The 22,770-nt window shown below is 42.2% G+C and overlaps 1 protein-coding gene and 1 long non-coding RNA gene across 10 annotated transcripts in view; one reads left to right on the top strand and one right to left on the bottom strand.

The window, feature by feature from the left end:
• Positions 1-22,770, top strand: part of LOC118456097 (protein NLRC3-like) — a 559,092-nt gene extending 536,322 nt beyond the window's left edge. For all 9 annotated transcript variants that reach the window (XM_087845764.1, XM_087845761.1, XM_087845758.1 and 6 more), the window contains 2 exons: positions 20,429-20,602; positions 22,581-22,770. In XM_087845764.1, coding sequence (XP_087701890.1) covers positions 20,429-20,602; positions 22,581-22,770 — 364 coding nt within the window. The remainder of the gene's footprint in view (positions 1-20,428; positions 20,603-22,580) is intronic.
• Positions 1,581-10,251, bottom strand: LOC148101062 (uncharacterized). Its single transcript, XR_015719591.1, has 2 exons — positions 9,756-10,251; positions 1,581-3,225 (listed from the first exon to the last, which is right to left on the bottom strand). It is a non-coding gene; the product is annotated as an uncharacterized LOC148101062 (long non-coding RNA).

The following is a 22,770-nucleotide window of genomic DNA, read 5'->3' as shown; positions in this document are numbered from 1 at the left end:
ACCCTCCAGATGTTTCCTTTTGACTTGTTCATTTCATGCTTATTTTTTAACACGTTTTCATCAACTGTTGCTATGCAGGCACAAATGCAGTTACAGGCAATTCCAGTAACTAATTACTGATTACTTCCCCCAAAAAGTGGACATCACATTTTGGGTTATTTAAATTCTAAAAATGATAAATGGCCTGTATTTTTATAGCGCTTTACTAGTCCCCACATTCACACACTGGTGATGGCAAGCTACATTGTAGCCACAGCCACCCTGGGGCACACTGACAGAGGCGAGGCTGCCGGACACTGGCACCACCGGGCCCTCTGACCACCACCAGTAGGCAACGGGGGAAGTGTCCTGCCCAAGGACACAACGACCGAGACTGTCCAAGCCGGGGCTCAAACCGGCAACCTTCCGATTACAAGGCGAACTCCCAACTCTTGAGCCACAATCGCCCAGTGGCTCAAGACCAAAAGACTCAATTTTGCACTACAAGGGCCTGATATCCACTTACGAGGACATTATACTGCCACTGTTCTATCGAAATTTTAAGCAAATGTCCTCATATGTGGCTCTCATTTTTCTTAGAAACAAAAATAAGGTTAAAAAAAAATCTGGTAATTCTTTGTTTTTACATTAATCGGGTCCCAATCAGCCCAAATATCAAAGAGAAATTAAAAATGCATGCCGTGGAAGAGTTCGGGTCTTAGAAGGTTATATAAAATGTAATCAAATGAAAAAAAAGTCTCTTTTTAAAATTTCTTTTTATTAGTTTTAATCTTTTAACTTTATGCATCAAGCAAACTTAAATTATATGCAACATTCTCTGACTGGAAGAAATTTGTTTAACATTTAAACCTATTTTCTGCACATTCCCGCAAATAAAATAAAATAGGTTTTTGTGTTTACACTCAGTCTTTCAAATAGATGCAAGTAAAACAGCAGAAAATAAATAAAATCACAGACTAGCAGTCCTGTTGCTCTATTTTCACCTTTATAGCAGGAGTGGGGCAGGCAGAGGTTTGCCCTGGTGCAGGCGTGCCGCAGCGGTCATTGAAAGAATTCGCAAGTTTGTCTGTGAATTTCCCATTCCCTGGTAGCGTACTCGGTGCTTGCTCGGAAGTTTAGAGGTTTTTTCGCTGCAAAAAGAAGTTTTCTTCCCACGCAGTGAACAGCAGACGCTAATGTTTTTGTCACTTTTTACAGAATTAAACTCAAAGTAAGGTCAGTACTTCCAAGCTTTAAACACTACACGCTCATACTCTCTCCCGCACTCGATATATTATCCATTTTTGATCTGCACACAGCTGTTGCTACGAACGTCATTGTCATTAGACACTCACAAAAAACTCCACGGTTTTAGTAACGCAGCTTGCTTATGGGAAAGTAACAGTAATCTAATTACCTTCTTTGCAATAGTATTCCCTTACTTTAGTCGTTACTTGAAAAAAGTTATCGGATTACATCTCTGGTCAGGAGTATAATGCAAGCTAAAACTACATAATGATTTCACAATCTTTAAATAGAGGTTGTCGCGAAATCGATCAATGTAGAGCAGTGAGACAAACCACGGAGGCCCCAGAAAAGTGCAATCAAACGATGAGTTTATTAACAGCCCGGAGAAAACATCAGCATATGTCTTCTGACCAAAATACATGTTGTGGATACTTATAAAGCAGTGGGGTACACGCCCCCCCCCCCACCATGGCGTCAATTACAGATTAAAATAGGTTCCAGACATTAGTCACAGTCAATCGTAGATCTTGTACATCTTTAATAGCTATAAGCAGACATAGAACTTCTATTTTCTACAAGGTAATAAACTTCAAGCCCTCAGGACCTCTGGGGCTAATTACAGACTCTGGTCATCTGTTGCCAAGTAGAGTAAAATATAGTAAGACACCAAATGAGTTAAGCCCTCAGGCCTGACACATTCCTAGATTATATGTGTTATATGTATTGTAAGCATGCATTGCAGTTATCCTTCTATGTTCCAGTTTCCCTCAGCATGTATCACCTGGACAGTCACGCCAGTGAAGCTTAAGACCCTTAATGAACCGAACATCAACTCAAAATAAGCACAAATATGCAATGTGTATGAAATACTTCTAACCGTACTTGTAATTAAAGTTAACATAATGGAAGGATCCTCAAATGGACATCTTCAATAAACAACTTTAATGCAATATCAATACCGTGAGAAATATTATTAAATGGAATAATGCTGTAAAGAATGTTATTAATGCAGTTATAATGATGCAGATTATATGGCAGCAATAAAAACTTCTGTATCTCCACGTTTCCTCTTTTGACATTCCAAAAAGGAATGTCACCACACCTCGTGTTGTATCACTCCTTGGCCCACTCCAAGGCATCTAAGTTCCTCGATGGACACTGGAACACCGGAACGACCGCTCCGGGGTCCACTGCCCTTGCCACTACCTTTACCAACAATCCTCTGACTCAAGGAATGACACAACAACCACAGGTGACCAGTATTCCTAAAAGTATGGCCAAACACGGACTCACAAAAATGCGCCCTGCAAAAGATAAACAAGAAAACACACCCGGTCGCAATCAATATTAATACACATAGGACACGTAAAATCAAAAACAATATTGCAATACTCTTCCTGTCCCTCTTTTGAGGTTCAGACATTTCCATTATGTTGTGTGGATTTTAGCTTTAGCCTACACTTTCACTCCTTCTAGTTCTTTCAATTTGTTACCGCTCCTTTTGGTGGCGCGGCGACCTTCTGCGATGCTCTTCTTCTTTCTTCGGCCTTCCAGGTGGACTACTGGTCGGCCCGTTGCACAGGTGAGAGGGTTTATTCTGCCTCTGTTTGTTGACACCTGTGTTAGCTGAAGACGAGTTTTCCTCTACCAAGCTCTCGTGTGCGGGTGCACACTGCGACCAATGGTACCAGGTGTCGCCTTTCCCTTTCGGTTGAACTGCTGTAGTCGTTCTGGCAATGACCTCGTAAGGACCCGTCCAGCGTGGTTCCTTCCACTTTCGTTTGAGCACCTTCAGCCACACCACCTTTGCCTCCGGGGTCGCCCTGTCCACAGCGTGTACTCCAGAGGTGACCTGCTTTGTGAAACTGGAGACAAGAGCTTTTAATTCTTTCCAGTATTCTGCATGAGACCTGTTACTCCTGGTGCTTGGTTCCATCGGGACCTCGGTCCAGGGTGCTGGGAACGGCCTTCCCGTCTGCAACTCATGTGGCGTAAACCCTGTGGATTGATAAACGGAGCATCTTATAGTCATTAGAGCAATTGGCAGAGCTGAGATCCAATTTAGCCCTGTCTGCGCACAGATTTTAGATAATTTGTTTTTCAAATTTAAGTTCATCCTCTCTACCTTCCCTTGAGATTGAGGATGGTACACTGTTCCAAACCTGTGTTTCACTCCCAACATCATCTCCACTTCTATTAACCCCGATTCTTTTTCCCCATGACAAAACAGAGAAAACCGACTCATAGTGTGTTAAAACATTTATCTTTCTTTTATTCAATCATCTTCCGGAAAAGAGAGACCCCTGCACAGCTTAAACACCAGTTGCAAGAGCTCTCTAACATTAGAATCATAAACTGTGCCTCACATAGTTTTATTTTGGTACTTTACACGTCACATAGTCTCAAACATTGCTTATATGGCAAGTTCCTCATTTCAGTGTCTTATCTATTAATATGGCTGTGCACTAAAACGTCCTGTTTTTCAGTCTGGCTGAGCACTTAGTTTGTGAGTTAAAAGTGGCCTTGCTCTACAAGCCTTTATTAAAGTACATAAAACAATATAATGAGCAGATACACATTAAAAAATATTTCTCTTATCCCTAACAGAGGATTTCGTCTAAGATGGGGTGCCCCTTTTTCATTTCTCACTAATTCCTAATTTAGCACATTAAGCTTACTTAAATACAATCCAATTCAATTTTATTTATATAGCGCCAAATCACAACAAAAGTTGCCTCAAGGTGCTTCATAGATACAGAGAAAAACCCAACAATCATATGACCCCCTCGTGACCAAGCCCTTTGGCGACAGTGGGAAGGAAAAACTCCCTTTTAACAGGAAGAAACCTCCAGCAGAACCAGGCTCAGTAAGGGGCACCCATCTGCTGCGACCGGTTGGTGTGAGATAACAGAGACTTAGAGGAGAGAGACCTAATATTTAATAATCCACATTTCACTGTTTTACTCTTTAGTTCAGATGTGGATTATATATTGTTCTTTCTTTGTGATTGTTTATGTTTAAGTTGTTTATTGCTGGCTTTTAGTTTGTTTTTGTCTGTTTGGGAGCTGACACAGTCTCTGTGGAGATGGGTTTTATTTGGGGCAGCATCAAGAGAGAAGCTCCAGAGAGGCGTGTTCCATGTTAAAAGCTAAAATGTAACCAAAGAGATTATGCTAAACAAACAAAACCTTTCAATTGTCCAACCCTATCTGTCCCCTCAACAGGTTGTATGTTTTCATTGTATCCTAATTATTTTGTCATAAAAATAAATCAAACGAATAACTTAAGCTGTCTGACAGCACCCTGCGTTTACACCAGGCTGTGAGCTGCCCTAAATCTACTTCCTTCACAAAGACAAAGCAAACTGTGTTTCACCTCTACCCTAGAAATAAATAAATAATAATAATATATAAATGTAATATCTTGACAGGGGATTTCTAAAGATCACCCCGTAGTTCTTCAGCTGATACACCTTAGTTAGAGAACACTAACACTGCAATCCTTTCACTCACCAGGGGCAGTCATGGAACGCAAGACCTGCGTCTCATCACTGTCTGCGTGCTTTATTTATATAAGCTTGTGTCTGTTGTGTGTGTGTACAAAGATAACAGAATTATTCTCAGAACTCAGAGCTCAGGTTCCCCTTTTCTATCTGTATGTTCTAGAAGAGAGCAAGCTGCTAGTTGGTAAATAAGTTTATCATCACAAAAGTTATTAGGTAAAAAGTCATGTAGACATTTGCTCAGTGATCCTAAAAGACTACATTTCATGTAGCTGATCACATATACACGATTTTCCTTTGACATATCTGTATTTGTAAGCCTAAATTATAACCTCTTATTCTAGAAATCAAAAAGAAATCAACCATATTCTACTCCTAAAATCTTCGCTAGTTTTCCCCAAAGCATATCTTTTCTTCAAAGTGTCCCGCAGTTTCCCTTTAAGTTTGTTATACAGCTTCTTATGAACACCGGCATTTTATCTTCTACACAGGATGTAGTTCATTTTAATCCTTTAACTTAAACCTGAAAATAACAATTTCTGCCTCAGTTTTACAATATCTAAATTATCAAAAAACCCAAAGTCATAAAATGATCCTAAAACCCATTTCAAATTAAACCTTAAATCCCCCCTTTTGTGACACATCTTATGTGTCACAAACTCAAAATGCTTCACCCGAGCTTAGAAAATTAAAAGAAAAAGGTTAGTCATATCATTTCACACCTCAGCAATCCTCCTCTCAGGTAAACAAAACCTGTGTGTTAACCCGAACTTCACATTTCATACTGAGTTTTCCTCACTTATGATCCAATCTGTGTTATAAGAAAGAAAACTTAAAACAGAACAGTTATCAGTCATGTGCTTCTTCAGTTAATGGTAACATGAGTTATATCAAAAATGTTTCCCCTTTAGCATTCGGCATTATCCCAACAATATAATAATAATAATATAATAATGTAATACCATAATCTAACCCCAGTAAATAAAACAGAAATTTTCTCAAAGCAAACATCAGCAACCCAAAATCAGCATCCCCAGAGTTAAGTCTTCCACTCCTCCTGCTCATGGCAAAAGCAAAACAAAGCAAAGCAAAGTATCCCCTTTCTCTTTCTGGCATGGTAAATTGTTTGTCCATATTTATTCATCCCAATCTTAGTCCGGTCACACACATTCACTCACACGCATTCACACCAGGTATTGCTGATAGTGGAGACTCCCGCGCAAATAATCAGATTCTCCCCTCTCAGCAACATGAGCTCATTCATTTGTTTTACTTTTTCTAGGAAAATAGTTCTTTATGCTTTTGGACTGGATTGGCTCGCGGCAATCCTTTTAGACAGGGACTCCCAATCTGATCAGGTCCCCACAGGTATCCTTCTCCTCCGCCCATTGTAATCTGGAAAAGGTCACCTTATGTTTGTTCTCCTGGAAATTTTTACAGCGCTGTTATTCACTCTTGCAGGCCTGCTTAGAACAAAAATGAGAAAAAAGAGAGCTGATTATTAGCTCATCAAAGCACAAAACAAAATCACCTGCCTGTTTTTCTCTAAGCGCACTGTTACAAAAATAATGGGCCCCTCTTAGACATGTCCATGTTTAATAAAACTCCCTTTATTAAAATAAGAAAACAACACAAACCTAACCGACAGAAGCAACCCATCACTACAACAACAACCTCAAAAATCTTAAACTCAGAACATTTTGCTTATTAATCTATCCATATGTTGTTGGGATTAGAACTTCAGGGTCACAGAAGTTTTGCCCTACTTTTGGCTTGACTAATACTCACATAGTCTGAAATCAGACTTAAATCGCTCCATCTGTTCATTTTCCCCACATCATATTTCAGTTGCCTCAGGTTCTTCAGCCTCCTGAGACTCTGAGGTCAACTGACCTAATTTCACCTGCTCAATACACAGAAAATCTTGTTAAAAATCACAAGACTTGCACACCATCATCACTGAATTCTAAGTTTCTTTTCTAAAAACTACTACACACTAAGCGATTTGGACAAGATGATAAACAGACTCATATGCTCAACATGCTGACTAATCTTCATGAGCTCGTCTTGTATTCTAAGTTTAATGCATTTTCTATTTGTGTGTGTGATTGTGTATATGTTTCTTTTTGTGGTGTTTCAGACTCCTTCACAATTTTCCACTTAAACAGTCAGTTTTCTCTTTCCCAAATTTGCTAACCCAAATTTTGATTCCCCTCCTTAAATAACAGCATTCCTTGTCCTCAGCCAGAAGTTAGGGCCCACTTGTCAGGTTTATGGAGAGATGGCGCTGTGAATAATTCAACCAGAAAGAGAGGGAGTGTTTTCTCTCTTTGGCTCATCTCTGGTCATTGTTAATGACATTTCCCCCTCCACCTCAGCCCAGCGGCTTTACCCTTGAAGTCCCGTCTTCTTCACTTCATCTCACCAGTGAGTCTGAGCTCACAGGGACTGAGGCCGAGTAATCGTGACTGTGCCTGCCTTAGGTTGTCCCAGGGTTTCGAGGTGGGATCTTACCCGTCATGGGCTATCCAGCCTTCCATACTCGCCTGATACAGGGGCCAAGTGGGCAGGGGTGCTATGAGGGGAGGGGACACACTGGCTCTGGAAATTAAAGGAGTGTAAGCTGCTTTCTTCATTGCATGTGTATATTAAACTATCTCACTTCTGATTCTTTCCAACAATAATTTCACATGTAACAATTTGTGTACGTGCTTTTTCTATTCATTAATGTAATTGTCAGTTATTTTCTCTCTTTATTTTACTTTTTTTTTTTTATCTGTTTGTTTGTGACGTGGACGTCTCTAAACCATCATGAGTTCAGGCTTCAATTTCAACCCAATTCTGTTAATCCATCCTTTTCCCGCTGTTCTCATGTTTTCAGGTTGAGGAGAGTCCCTTGTATTGACACACTAAAGCATACAATTAATATCATTTTCATTTCTTTTCTTAAAACATTCAGTCTCAACACTCTAATCAACACTCTAATTCCTCTGTTTTCATGTTGCAACGTCTCTCATCACAAGCTATAATCCGACTTCCTGTTTGACGCACACACTCTGCAGTTTGCCTACGCACACACTTCTCTCTCAGACTTCCTCTGTTCACACACTCTCCTATGAGTTATTATTACTTATTTATTATTTTGTACAAATCACACAGAATCATTCAAATCGAGTACTCACAATATTCACACACTTAGAATCACTCAAAATACGTTTTCCTACGAGTATTTTATCAAACCTGCTTTTTAGACTCAGAAAGAGGAAGTAGACAACACCCAGTTAAGTGCGTATGTCCTCTTAACCCTTTAAAACTGGTGGGAGCGGGCACGCTCTGTTTTGCGTAACTATTTTTAAATCCCGGTAGCTCTGCAACCACGTAAGCTAGCGCAATAATTTTTTTTGCATATGAAACCGGAGGAGTTGTACTTACACCTTATGCCAACAGCTTGTCCTAGGTCACAGTTTCCTTCCACATATAGCTTTGCAAAAACTGCATAAAAAGTGCTTGCAGCAACAAAAACATAATATTCCAGAAACACGCTTTGCCAATCCGATCAGCTGTTCATAACACTTCCTACGTTGGAATAGACGTCAGCGCGAACCTTTGCATGTCCGCCATTACCTGCCCAAAACCGGAAGTGACGTCATTTTCGCAGAAATGTAGTTTTTTTTACCATCAGGGCCTTATAAGCCTATACTGGTGTTTTTAAAAGTTATGTTTGACTTTATGACTTTCTGTGTCGTTTCTGGGATGCTTAGGACTCATATTGCACTGCTGGAAATAGTTTATTTTGATGCATATGCTGTTTTTTTGCAAATTTGCAGTATAATATTTATTTTCGTTTTTCCTGCAGTGTAAAAAATTGGTGTATTTCAAAAATAAAACTATGAAGACACTCAAAATAAATTTCCTGTGGTGGGAAACTATTTTGTGCAACTTTTTTGTATTTACAGTTTTGAGGGATAAGCCTCTTAAATTTCTCTAACTAGAAATATATGTTAAAAAAACAAAAACGATTTTCAATTTTTTTTGTAGTTTATTGCACTTTTTTGCAATTTATGTAATTACTATGCACTTAATGCATACATATTATTAAAATCTGGGATATAATGGTTGTATTGATGTATAGCAACTTGAAATGCTCCCAAAAATGGCACTACAGCATGTAAAAATATAATATAAGCTCTGGCGGACTTGGTTCTATGGTAGGTCTTAAAGGGTTAAAAGAGAAGAGAAATAAACACATATGGGACAATTCTCCCCATCTTAGACGAAATGTGTCCTTAAATGTCCTTTTCTAAGTCATGTTCTTCTCTACACACAACTCTTGGCCTCCACGGCATAAAACTTTGAACATAATCTTTTACTTTAGCAGAACTAGACCTAATCTAAATCCTGTCTCATTCACGGCTGAAGTTCTAGTTCAATGAACACATGTGTCGCAGTTTAAAATTAAAAGAGGAAGTAACGCACACCCAAGAACTGTGTGTGGGTGTTAATGTCTGTGTCTCTTCAAACAAAGAAAAGGTGAACATATATGGTGAGTTTTCCTCAATTTACACAAAATATGACATTAAATATCCTTTTCTAATTCCTGTTCTTCTTTAAACTCAATGAATGACCTCCAGGTCATAACCTTTGAACTTATAACTCTGATATAAGTCCACACAGCGCACCAACCACAGAGAAAATTCAACCTCAGTGCTTCAGAATTCTCCTCAAAATTCAGAAACTGTTTCTGTCATTTATCTGCCCCAGAACTTCATCATATGGACCTCGCCGGGTCCAGTAATCTTCAGCACATGTATATCACTGCAGCCAGTGATGATTTAAAAACAGTTTCTTGTCTCAGTTTATCCAGCATTCACTTATCGGATGGACCGCAGCCGATCCATCCATATCAACACAATTGTGTGTCCACACGTACACAACTTATTCTTCACTTTTATCACAGCACATCTAGTAATATCTTCAGAATTACTTCAAATTGGTAAACACTGATTTTTCTTTAAAATCAACTTACCATTAGAACTCAAGATCACAGCTGACTCGATTCTCTGAAATCCTGAGTCAGTTAAACACCTTGCTCAACTCAAGGTGTTCCTTTCTCGGACTCCCTCGTCGGAGCTCACTCTTTTTACCCCGGCATCTCCACCGGAATGTTACGAGATCTTCCACTCTTACTTGGTGAAAGAAGGTAACTTCGTAAGGTCTCTCCACTGTCTCACAGTAGCAAACAACCTGCGCATTCAGAAGATCCCCTTCCCACTGTAATTCAATTCTAATAAACCCAAAAGTAAGCATATTATTTCCCTAGTCAAAAGTGAAACCGTTCCTCACACAGTAATTCTTAATCCAACCTTAAACTGCAACCAACAGCCTTCGTGTTTTGAAACTAAAAAGAGGAAGGAACAGCGCCCAATTTTAACTGTGCATGTTGTTACTCAACAACACACACACAGACACAGACCCAGGGCAATTCTTCCTGGATCATTTATCAACATTCAAACCAACACAGTCCGCATTGATTATTTTTCTGGACCTCAGTGGATCCACCAAAATTCATGTAAGCATATAAACCATTCACCGATTTATTTCTTTTCCTCAGACCACGCCGGATCTGTTAATATCAGCACAATAAACACTGATTTTCCTTCAAGAGTTTTATTGTCTCTCATTCGGAAACAAGTCCTCTCTCAGCAAATTCAGCCAGCTCTCTAACATTCTTATACAATGACCACAAAACTCGGGAAGCTGGTCCTCAGTGATGTCTGCAGGGAGTACAAGCACATAATAGTTATTTTCTGTTTCGCCGTAAACTAAACCAACCACATGAATTATTCCGTGTCTATGTATGCTATGAATCAACTCTAACCTGATCGACGAACAATATATCATACTTCGTCATCCACAGGGGAAACTAAGCCTCCCCAATCATCAACTCTTCTTCTAGGCAGTCAAAAAATAACGTGAATTATCCCATAAATTCCACTGAAACAAAATATTATGGCACACCAACATTTACTGTGGAAATTCTCACTCTTCTAAATAACCGTGCTGTGCCAGAACTTGGGCTAAGCCTTCGCGCAGTTCTACACAATCAGCCAGGAAGCTGGGAAACTCTGGTTCGGTTAAAATCTCTGCTCTAGCAAAATCAAACTCTCTATCTGATGTTTCACAACAAACCAACACCTCCACTAACACCTCTCCGGGCTCCCCATGAGTGACAGGTGTCAGCAAAATAGTGAAGGTAAAACCAGTTAATGTGCTTGAATCAAAAGCCTGATAGGGGAACCGTTCCTCCATACACTGTGCAGAATCCTTTTTTTTTTTTACAAGGAAACGCACTCAAACAATTCTATAACTTCTCTGTAATCAGGAGGATACTCACGCCTTCACGTTAAACTTAAAAGGGGAACTGGCCGCACCCAAATGTTAACTACGCACTTTCTCAACCTGAAAAAAGAAAGAAAAAGAGACTTCAAAACCTCTCACACACCGCCTGCAGCCTACGGCACTTAGATCACTTCAGACAGTTTCTTACGTCACTGTTTTCAACTGTAACTTGTGGATCACAGCTGATCCGGATATGGAGCGGCGGAGCTCCCCTCAGACGCTACTAGTCGTTCTCTGATTCAGCAACGCGTAGTTTACCCTATCCAATGATACTGAATTTCAAACCCATTAAATGCACGCTCGCAGAAGGAAGAAAATGCCCTCTCTGCCTCACGCGGATCTTCGCCGTGTCTCGCACTGTACATTACCAAGCACCTAAATATAAGGAAACCCCGGAACAAAAAGCTATATAAGTCTGACCGTCTTATTTCTGCAGCCACTGTAAAACAATAAGGTGTTTCTTCCGTTTCACCACAACATATACATTTCATGTAAAGACGATCCCCTGTACGCGAGTATTCAATTTGGCACGATCCCGAAATGAGCATGCCTTTCTCTAGATACGGATGAAACTACTACAGCCCCTGCAGCATTATCATCAAAATTACTTCAACACAGTAAACCTTGACATGCTTCAAACTAAGTTTTTACTGTTTCCCTCAAGCTCACGGCTGGCTTGAGTCTGTTAAATCATATGTCAACTCCTCGGACCTCTGCGTCCGGTATTACTCTTTTTCTCACAAATAAGTGTATCTCAAAATGATCCTCTGATCATAACCTATTTTAAACCAAGGTCCCAAGTCTTGGTAGATGGTCAATCTCCAGTACGGCCACGCCGGACCACCTACTGGACGTCTCCAATAGGGAGGAAGTCTGCACTTCTGAACTTGACACTTATTAAACCATAAACTGACCAATAACTCTTATATTCTCTTATTCTTTAACACACATTGGTCTCTTTTCTCTCTATTTCCTTAAAACAACGTCTTGAGTTACTTTTAGCTCAGTACTGTTTCTTATGAGTCGACCTTGAATGCAACACTACAGTTTCACTTTCGTTCCAAACAAAAACTCGAAGCAGAGATCAATGGATAACTTCTTGACTACATTTTAGAATTATAATCCAATACAGCACAATTTCAGTTTAAGAGGTTTGTGCCTTACCTTTTTTATGTGGGCCCACAGTAGTCAAGAAACCACCCGTGACGTCTGCCCGTCTGACCACCAATCCGGCTCGACCACCGCGGAAAGTAACACCGCTGAGCCTACACTGCCCGCATCCTCCACCAAAGCTGTCGCGAAATCGATCAATGTAGAGCAGTGAGACAAACCACAGAGGCCCCAGAAAAGTGCAATCAAACGATGAGTTTATTAACAGCCCGGAGAAAACATCAGCATATGTCTTCTGACCAAAATACATGTTGTGGATACTTATTAAGCAGTGGGGTACACGCCCCCCCCCTCCCCCCATGGCGTCAATTACAGATTAAAATAGGTTCCAGACATTAGTCACAGTTAATCGTACATCTTGTACATCTTTAATAATAGGCCACCAAAACAGACGCTGTAGGAATCTAAGGGTGCAATGTCGACCCGGATGGCAGGAGAACTTTGCTGTATGTGCCCAGTGGATCACCTTGCCCCGAACGGCCACACGGACGTACTGTCGGCCTACTGGGCTTGACCCAGGGTCAGGATCCTGCTGCAGGGCATTTCTGATCAGCCTCTCGATCTCCCAGGTGACTCCCTGGATGATACAGGAAGCTGGAAGGATAGGTTTGTCCTTTTTCTCTGCATCCTCCACCAGTGAGAATTGACGTGAGAGGGCATCGGGTTTAGTGTTGCATGAACCTGGCCTGTAAGTGATCACAAGGGTGAAACGGGTGAAAAACAAGGCCCACCTGGCTTGTCTGGCGTTGAGGTGTTTAGCCGCTTGAAGGTAAGCCAGGCTCTTGTGATCCGTCCAAACAAGAACTGGGTGTTTTTGTTTGGATGTTTGTTTGGACGCTCCTCTCCAACCTGTACTCTCGGTACAGTTTTTATTTTTGCTGCTTTTGTCTTGCAGTGTTCACTTTTCTGCAATGACAATGCAGATTTTCCACTTGTGGGACTAATAAATGCAAATTTGCTGCGTTTGTGTGTGTGTGTGCACGCAACATTTGCATTTGTTTACTCAGATCCAAGGCAGCCCAAACCTCTGTGTTACAACCTTCAGAAATTCCTGCCATATTGATACAAAAGACACACATTCACAATATATATTGGTACACACGTGTTTAAAACTTTACAGCGTTTGCAGACCCAGAGTCCATCATCCCTGCATTTGGCAAAGGTGAATTTGTGACATGTTGCACAGGTAAACCTGCTGCGATTTCTGTTGCAGCTCTTTTGCACCTGGCACTGCGTTGTCTTTACAGTCCCAGGCACAGCAGCAGCCGCAGCAGCCACAGCAGCTTCAGCAGCCTGCCTCTGTGCTAATATTTCCTTGTGCTGCATGAATCGGCAATGAAGTTCCTTGGCTAGAAGACTCAAAAACAATCTTCTTTTACCTGTCCACCCTGTACATGCCTTGTACAAAATGTAGGCATTCACTGCCGCCAGGTCGAGCATTTTGTAGAAAACCGCTACTGGCCACATGCGTGTTGCTGCTCTTACGGAATACATCTGCGCCATTTGGTACAACACGTCTACACCACACTGTAAAAGCAGAGAGAGAGAGAGTAATGAGTATATGTTTTTTTCTATAGGCCTGTATAGCACACATCAGAAAACATTGTAGCACTGGTGTAAAATTATACACACATTCACATACCTTCATATGGTTATAGTCTGTTTTCGTGTTGGGTTTTCTCTTTCTGCCGTCACCGATCGTCACGTCTTCGTGCATGGAACATAGAACACACACAGTCTTGTTTTTGTTTTTTTTAGGTGCATAAATTGTCAAGGAGACACTGCCACTTCTAAGCACTGAAGTGGAGAGTACCTCTCGCTGTGCAGTGCCTTTTGCAAATTGAGTAACTTCAAGCCAGACTTTATTCACCGTGCCCAGCAATGTTGTTTTGCGCTGCAACAGTCTGTGTAACATTTACAGTGAAATAAATTGTCCATTGTGGCATTTCTCCCATCATCCAAAAACCACTACATCAGTTTCATGACCACGTTCTCTGCCAGCCTCTCTCCCTTCTGATGACTGGGGTCCTTTCCCAAGTAAGGAGATTCACTACAAACATATTTGGTGTCCAAGTCCATGGCCATCCAGAACTTGATCCCAGATTTGTCTGGCTTGGTTGCAATATACTGTGTGAATGGACAACAAACCTTGGTAGGGAACAGCTGTTCATCTATGGTCATGTGTTCTCCTGGAGTTAAACTCTTAGCAAAGTTTTCATCGAAGCGTGTCCAGATGTCGGAGATCGCCACAAATTTATCTGTTTTCAGCCCCCGTGTCGTTGTCATCAAATCGCATAATTGAATTGAATCTATTTTGGGGCATTGCCTCTTTGATTACTGGCACCAGAAATCTTTCTGACCAGCAATCCACAATGGCACCAATGGGACACATTGCTTTTACAAACAGAATTGAAATGAATGCCATCAGTTCATTAATGTGTTCTGCACAGGTCTTTGAGAAAATGAGGATGTCGTCTAGATAGACAAAAGCAAAGTGGTTTATGAAGTCCCGACGGACATCATTCACCATGGCCTGGAACACAGCTGGCGCGCTGGTGAGGCCAAATGGCATAGCGAGATATTCGAATTGCACCAGGTGAGTGTTGAATGCAGTTTTCCACTCATCTCCCTCCCGAATGCAGACCAGATGGTAGGCATTGCAGAGGTCGAGTTTTGAAAAAATAGTGGCACCCTGCAGGAGCTCAAACGCAGATGCCAACAGCGGAAGGGGGTACTTCTTCTTGACAGTTATGTTATTCAACCCCGAAAATCAATGCAAGGGTGCAGGGTCTTATCTTTCTTCTCAACAAAGAAGAATCCTGCCCCAAGGGGTGTCGTGGACGACCGAATAATGCCCGATGTGAGGGAATCTGTGATGTCACGCTCCATGGCCTCGCGCTCAGGGTTATGTTGCTGATTACCTTGTCAGACACACACTGTGGGAGACGTACATATTGTGGTCTTCCTGCCAGGTAATCAACAATCCAGGACACCAGAGAAGCATCCATCTGCATCGCTGTTAACTTATCACCCAGGAGGGTCGGCCTGATGGTGTTGAAAGCACTGGAAAAGTGAAAAAACATGACCCTCACAGTGTTCGCCGGCTGGTCCAGATGGGTGTAGACACGATTGAGCAGGTAGATGATGGCGTCCTCAGTTCTGAGACGAGGCTGATGAGCAAAGTGAAGGGGATCCAGATGTGATATGACATTGGGTCGCAGCTGGTCCAGGATGAGCCTTTCCAGGGTCTTCATGATGTGGGAGGTCAGTGCCACGGGCCTGTAATCCTGGGGGCCACTGGGACATGGCATCTTTGGAATAGGGACGAGGCATGATGTCTTCCACATCACTGGTACGCTCTGCAGACTCAGACTCAGCATGAACAGTTTATGAAAGACTCCACACAGCTGGGGGGCACAGGTCTTGAGGACGCGGGGACTCACTCCGTCTGGTCCAGCAGACTTGCCTGAGTGAAGTCTCCTCATTTGCATCTCAACCTGCTATTGAGTGAAGGTGATGGGTGGGGAAGGGGTGTCAGGAATCTCACAGGAGGTAACAGCGCCATGTGAAGAGAGAGGCTGGCACAGTGGTGTGGCTCTGGATTCCAGGCTGACTACAGGTGAGGTTGTGGGGGTGGGAGCAGACACTGTGGTGTCGAATCTATTGAAAAACAGATTCAACTCGTTAGCTCTATTCTCACCTCCCTCAGCTCCCCTGCTGTTGGTTGGCCTGAATCCAGTGATGGTCTTCATGCCCCTCCACACCTCTCTCTTGCTGTTCTGCTGGAGTTTCCACTCCAGCTTCCTCCTGTAATTGTCCTTAGCCTCTCTGATCTTGTCCTTTAGTAACACCTGGACCTTCCTCACCTCCTCTTTATTGCCCCCTCTGAAAGCCCTCTTCTTGTCGTTGAGGAGGGCTTTGATGTCTTTAGTCACCCACGGCTTCTTATTTGGGTAACAATGAAGAGTCTGAGCTGGAACAATGGAGTTGGTGCAGAAAGTTATGTAGTCTGAGATACACTCAGTAAACCCATTGATGGTGTGAGGCTCACAGAGTGTTTTCCAGTCGGTCACCTCGAAACAGCCCTGTAGTTCCGCTAAGGCCTCCTCTGACCACCTCCTAACAGTCCTCGTGGTCACAGGTTCCCTCCTCACAATTGGCACATAGCGGGGGGTGAGGTGAATCAGGTTATGATCTGACCTACCAAGTGGGTGGAGGGAGGAGGAGCTGTATGCATCCTTGATATTAGCATACAGTAGGTCTAAAATTTTCTCTCCCCTGGTCGGACAGTCCACATATTGTCTGAATGTTGATAGTGTATAGTGTCCAGTGATACATGGTTGAAGTCACCCGAGATCACAATAAAGGCACTCGGGTGCTGAGTCTGTAACCAGGCTATAACAGAGTGGGTAGTGTCACATGCAGCTGTGGGGTTAGCAGAGGGAGGAACATAAACAGCCACCAAGATTACATGAGTAAATTCCCTGGGTAAATAATACGGCCTGAGTCCAACAGCACACAGTTCAATGTCCGGGCAACAGATCCTTTCTTTGATTGTTATGTTGGCAGGGTTACATCACAGGTTGTTAACTAAAACAGCAAGCCCACCTCCTTTCCGCTTACCTAGCGAGCGATGTTGTCCCTGTCCGCCCGAACAGTGTGGAAGCCTTCCACGGAAGCATTTTCGTCGGGAATGTCCCGGTGCATGCATCCATGATTCAGTGAAACACATCAGGCTACACTCTCGGTATTCCCTCTGACTCGGTACCAGTGCTGAGAGCTCGTCGATTTTACTCGATAACGAATGCACATTTCCCATTACGATAGACGGCAGACACGGTTTATACCTCCTCCTCGCTTCGAGCCTCCGCTGTCTCACCGTCTCCTTCTTTCTTCTCTTCTGTCTTTGACCTCTGCATCCCCGATGTGTTTTTCTCCAAATTTCAGCTGGTACTTCTGCGGGTCTGGCCAGTGAGCCGGCCGGCATCAGGGCGATCAGCTGATCTCTGGAGTAAACAGTCCGTGTGTGTAGGAGATTTGCCGCGGTCCCGTTCCTTGATAAAAGTAATAGTTCCACAGCCACCAGAAGAACAAAAACTCTGTCTATCCACATGATTGAGTGAAAGATAATAAACGGATGAAAATACAAGTCAGAAATGTTTAGCCTAGCTTAGTACAAGGACTGGACATGGGGAAAACAGCTCCCATGGCTGGATCAAAACATGAAAGCTTAAGTTTTATTGAAGTGAACTGTGGTGGGGCCTGACAGGGAAAAGGGGAATGCTACGTCTTACTGTAAATGTAATTATGCATGATTATAAAAAAGGAACCAGCTGACATCATAACATACAGCTGTAGTTTAGCTGTAACACAACTCTTCATGTTGTCCATATTATACAGATTATATTCATCTAAAACGAGCCTCCACAGGGAGGATGTTATTAAACAGCTGTTGCCTTAACTTCCCGCTCATGTCTCTGGTGGGAGGAGCTTAGATATGAGGGGAGGAGTCGAGGGTGTATACAGTGTGAAAGAAACAGTCTGCAAAGCTGCTCAACATTTTCTCACCAACTTTAATGGAAGTGTGATGTTTTCAGCTGGAGTGATGGTCAGGGTGGCCTCCCTCTCCTCTTCTTCTCCTCTTCCTCTTTCATTTGAAAAAGGAACTTCTGCTGCTTTCATTCATTTGGAAGTCATCTAGCTGATTTTGGGAGAGACTAACAGCCTCGGTGGCAGAGGGGAGAAAGACCTGCTGTAACACCACCACTTTACTCTATTCTACCTGTCACATAATTTTATCAGAAAACATATATATGCTCATGTTTTTACTATGTTTGGCTTGAAGAGCTAAAATGTAAGAAAATCAAATGGTGCTCTTTATTATTTATTGTGTTGATTTGTTTCCTGTCTCTTGGATGGAGACCCGGCTGTGCGTGGCCCCTGGGTCTGTGGTCAGAGTGTGTGTCGAATAATCCGGCCCAGGATGAGGCCAAACTGAAATGGGATTAAATGTCTGTCAGATATTTGAGCCTAATTTAGAACATCATCCATAAATATTGAGTAATAACTTGACCCTCATACAGCGAGACTAAAATGCCTTTAAACATCAGGTTATCCTGCTGATCAAAGTCCAAAACTGAGTTTGTAAAAACATGTTTGTCAATCATTTTGTTTCATTTACAAGGAAAATGATTCAATACCTTCCTGCTAATACACAACATTTCATCATATTTCCTCATAACCCTCTTTTGTCTGACCATTTGAATCACATTTGAATTTTCAATAAAGGATCCACAGAGTTTGGTGACAATAATGACAGTAGATGTTTGTGTGAAAGTGCTGGAAGGAAATAATTATGTGATGTTCTTTCAGTGTTGCACTTTGTAGACGGTCCCTGAGCACTGGTCTCACAGCCAGCTGCACATAGAGGCCAGTGTTGTTAGTCCAGGTCCGAAGATGACTTGTTGGAATGAAAATGAGCTTGTAGTTTGTCTGCTTTAGTGATGTGACTTGAAAAAGGTGTTGTTGGACTTCAAATATTAAATTAAAATGAATTCAATGAAAACTGAAAATTGACCTGCTGTGTCTCCATGATCAGCTTTGTTTCTTGGAGATAAAGGCTGAACCCTTTAGATCTTCAGTTCTCCAGAACAGCAGGATGTCTGAGGTCTGCAGTAACACAAAAACACAGCAGCTAAAAATAGTTGTTCCAAGAAAACGAGGTGGGAGCTGCTGAGTCCTGAGTTTTGATACTGGATTAGCTTCAGTAGTTATTACCATCACTGCTGTAGGAGCTACATTTAGTCACAGCTGACTGTCTTCTTTGAACAATCAGAATGACTACTATTGTAAAAACAAGCGCACAAAGAACCAATGAGAGTGTAGAACAGGATAAAGAGCTCCTGTGATGGAGGCAAAGAAATGAGCAGCAGACAGCCATCTACATGTTGTAGTGGTTTACAGTCACCAGGGGGCGCTGCCACAGCCATGCAGTCAATGGGCTGCTCTGCTTGTGCTGTTGTTGGTGAATCTGAAGTGAAAACGAGTGTTAAAGCAATGAAAAGTGTCCATGGCAGCTTCCATCTGAGCTTGTCATGCTCGTCTTCTTTTATCCTCCATATTTGTGCTGAACGCTGCTGTCGCTCTCTTCCCTGTTCCCGCCCACTTTCCAACCAATCAGCATTGGAGCTCGCACAGCGTCGTCCACACTGAGCTTTATTGTGAGCGTGTGGAGTCATCTGCAGAACATTTGCAGTACAATAACCAGCTGTGCATGCGCCCTGCACAAAACTTCTCACACGTTCCCATCACAAGTGTCTTCTAAGTGAAGCTACCAGGTTCAGGTTCAGCTCTGTTTATCTGGAGCTGCAGTAGATGAGTGATCCATCCTCACAAAGCAACACAGACACCAGATATGCAAACACAGCATCATACAACACAAACAAGAGATCCAAAGAATTCTCTCTGCATTTGGTGGCTGATGATACTGGAGCGAAGCTGTTTGAAACCTTGTTGTTCTGCACTTTGGGAGCAGAAGAGTAAATTGAACCTCTGTGCAGAGGGTTCAATGGAAGCAGCCAAGCGATGTAAGTGTCTGCTGTACAGGGATGCTTGTTCAGCTTTGACTCAGCTCAGTTTCACAGTGTGACTCAATAAAAGCAGCAGGAACTCAAAACATGATGCTTTCATCAATGTGGAAATAAGAAAGTTTCCTCTAACATGACAGATGCTGGAGCTCTTTCACTCACAACTTTACAGTTTCAGCTTCAAACTTCAGCTTTTTGTGCAGCTTTAGTGTAGAGCCCTCACCACAGTCCCACTGTTGGCCTCCTGAGCTCAGAGTTTGTTTTGGACTCTGTTGTTTCCTGTTCGGTTTCTTTGATTTCAAACAGTAAAACTTGACAACTTTTCATGTTTTTATGATGAATCGATGACTTTAATGTGAAAAGTTCAAATTTTTTTTCTCTTGTTTGTTTGAAGCTGCTTCCTGTTTGCTTCAGCTGTTTGGAGTTTCCATTTTCTAAACTTCTACATTCTGAACATTCTTAAGCTCTGAACAGATGATGAAACACTGAATGATTTAAAGCAAAACTTTGTCTAATAACCTTAAATCTTTCATTCTTTATGCAGGTTGGAGCGCTGTGGTTTGTCAGAGATCAGCTGTGATTATCTGGCAGCAACACTGAAATCCAACCCCTCCCATCTGAGAGAGCTGGACCTGAGCCTGAACAAGCTGCAGGAATCAGGAGTGAAGCAGCTGTGTGGTTTGCTGGAGAGTCCAGGATGTGGACTTGAAACTCTGAGGTGAGTCATCATGTTTTAGTTGTGTTGACACTGAACTGCAGACAGGGTGATATTATACTGATCCACAATGAGGTTCTTCATTGTAAAGTCTGTTTTCTTCTTCTCTGGTTTAGTCCATTGACTGTAGCAGAACAATGTTCACATTTCAAACCTTCAAAGAAGAAGAAAAATCCTCCACTAGATAATTTACTGTGAAACTCTAAAACTCTTCATTCCACCTTAAAGTCTGTCTGACACTGAAATCCAAAGCAAAATGTGCGTTTGCTTTACAGACAGCAGTCCAACACAAACATACACACATCATCCAAAACACAGTCCAACATCCAAATCTCCTCCACTGCCAGCATGGATGATGGGAAAAGAGAAGGAGGAACACTCTGACATTCAGGGTTAGAATGAGTTTCATGAAGCAGACTGTGAAGATCAAAGCTGCATTAGAAAGCTTACATGAATGAATGAGTGGACAGAAGTGGACAGAGATCATCTGAAGCACTTCAAAGGCTTTAAATCAGCACATTTGTCTTTATTCTTTATCAACTCTGTTAGTTTCACTCAGTTTTCTGTGGAATGAAGCTAACAGCAGGCTAATAAGATGCTGACCAGTAGGTTTCTATTAAAGGTTGTAATTTGTATATTAAGCTTCAACCTACAACCTTCTTGCTTTAAGGCACTAGTGCTAACCCCTTTTCCCCATTCAGCCCGAATCCTGCATTTTCCTGTTTCTGACTCCAGGCCAGCTCCACTAACACTTTCTCATCAGACACTGCCACCTAGTGGAGGACATGTTAGTTCCATTTGAAGCTTCAGATTAGAGTTAGTTCCTTTAAAAAGAGGTGGAGGTGGTGGAGCCACAGGACCATCATCACTGAGTGCCATAGGACACTTAACCTTTGTTTCCATATGCTGGAAACTTCCTGTTGTTCCAAGGAGGACTGGAAAATGTGTGAAAATCTCCCAGTCAGTTCCTCACAGCACACTTCAATCGTTTCCCTCCCAAAGCATCAGGGCCAGGGCTTTTTCTCTCTTTGGTCCCACTAAGAGATTTCCACCCAAACACCTCATCAGTGGGACTCTCAGAGCTACCAGCCCTTTCCTAAAATTGCAAGCTCTTCATTGAAATCAATAATATCAAAGCTGGAATCAAATGAGTCCAAGTCTTCTTCTGATTCAGCATCACATTCATCTTTGCTCCTTGCTCTGCATCCCCACCATGGACTTCATTCCTTTCCAAGCCAGCCTTGAGTGTCCTTTATTCAGCTCATCCTCTGCTTTACTTTTACACCTGATTTTAGCTGCTTTGTCTCTCTTTCAACAAGTTTCTGTGCCTCAATCTTTTTCTTCTCTCTCTCATAACAAGACAGCTTCTTCTGCCTGAGAACATATTGGAGTGATTTACTAATCCAAGGCTGCTTTTTGGGGAAAATACTTCTTGTTTTCAAAATAGTCCCAATTTTTCCCAGTACGAAATGTGAGTAGAAATAGATGATCTAAGTGAGAACATTAGCCTTTAAAAAGTCCCAGTGGGTGCAGTCAAAGCAGTCCCTCAGTTCCAGTATAGAGTCTTTGGTCCAGACTGGAACAACTGTGTGCCCACTTTGAGCTCTCTTCAGTCCTGTGACAAGACAGACCCAGAGGGGCCATCACATCACATTTAGAAGCTCCCCTAATGGAGCCACAACACATGTCCAATACTTAGTCTGTCTTGTTGGACCAACTGGAAGAAATGATTCAAGGACTTAGTCACAGAACAGAGATTCAAATCTCCAAAATTCAACTGGCTGCATCAGGACATATAGTCTGAAACTCTGCACAGTTTCCTGTTTGAAACTACTTCCTGTTGGCTTCAGCTGTTTGGAGGTTCCATTTTCTAAACTTCTACATTCTGAACCTTCTTCAGCTCTGAACAGATGATGAAACACTGAATGATTTCAAGCTCACACTTTGTCTAATAAACTTGTATCTTTCATTCTTTACACAGACTGTGGGGCTGTGGTTTGTCAGAGATCAGCTGTGATTATCTGGCAGCAGCACTGAAGTCCAACCCCTCCCATCTGAGAGATCTGGACATGAGAGGAAACTACAGCCTACAGGCTACAGATGTGAGGCAGCTGTTTGATCTTCAGCAGATTCCAGACTACAGACTGGAGACTCTGAGGTCAGTAGAGTGA

The sequence above is a fragment of the Neolamprologus brichardi genome, chromosome 9, assembly GCF_056152115.1.
Source record: "Neolamprologus brichardi isolate AB-2024 chromosome 9, ASM5615211v1, whole genome shotgun sequence".
NCBI lineage: Eukaryota > Metazoa > Chordata > Actinopteri > Cichliformes > Cichlidae > Neolamprologus > Neolamprologus brichardi.
Note: the sequence above shows the minus strand (reverse complement) of the source record. Positions and strands in the feature narration are given on the sequence as shown.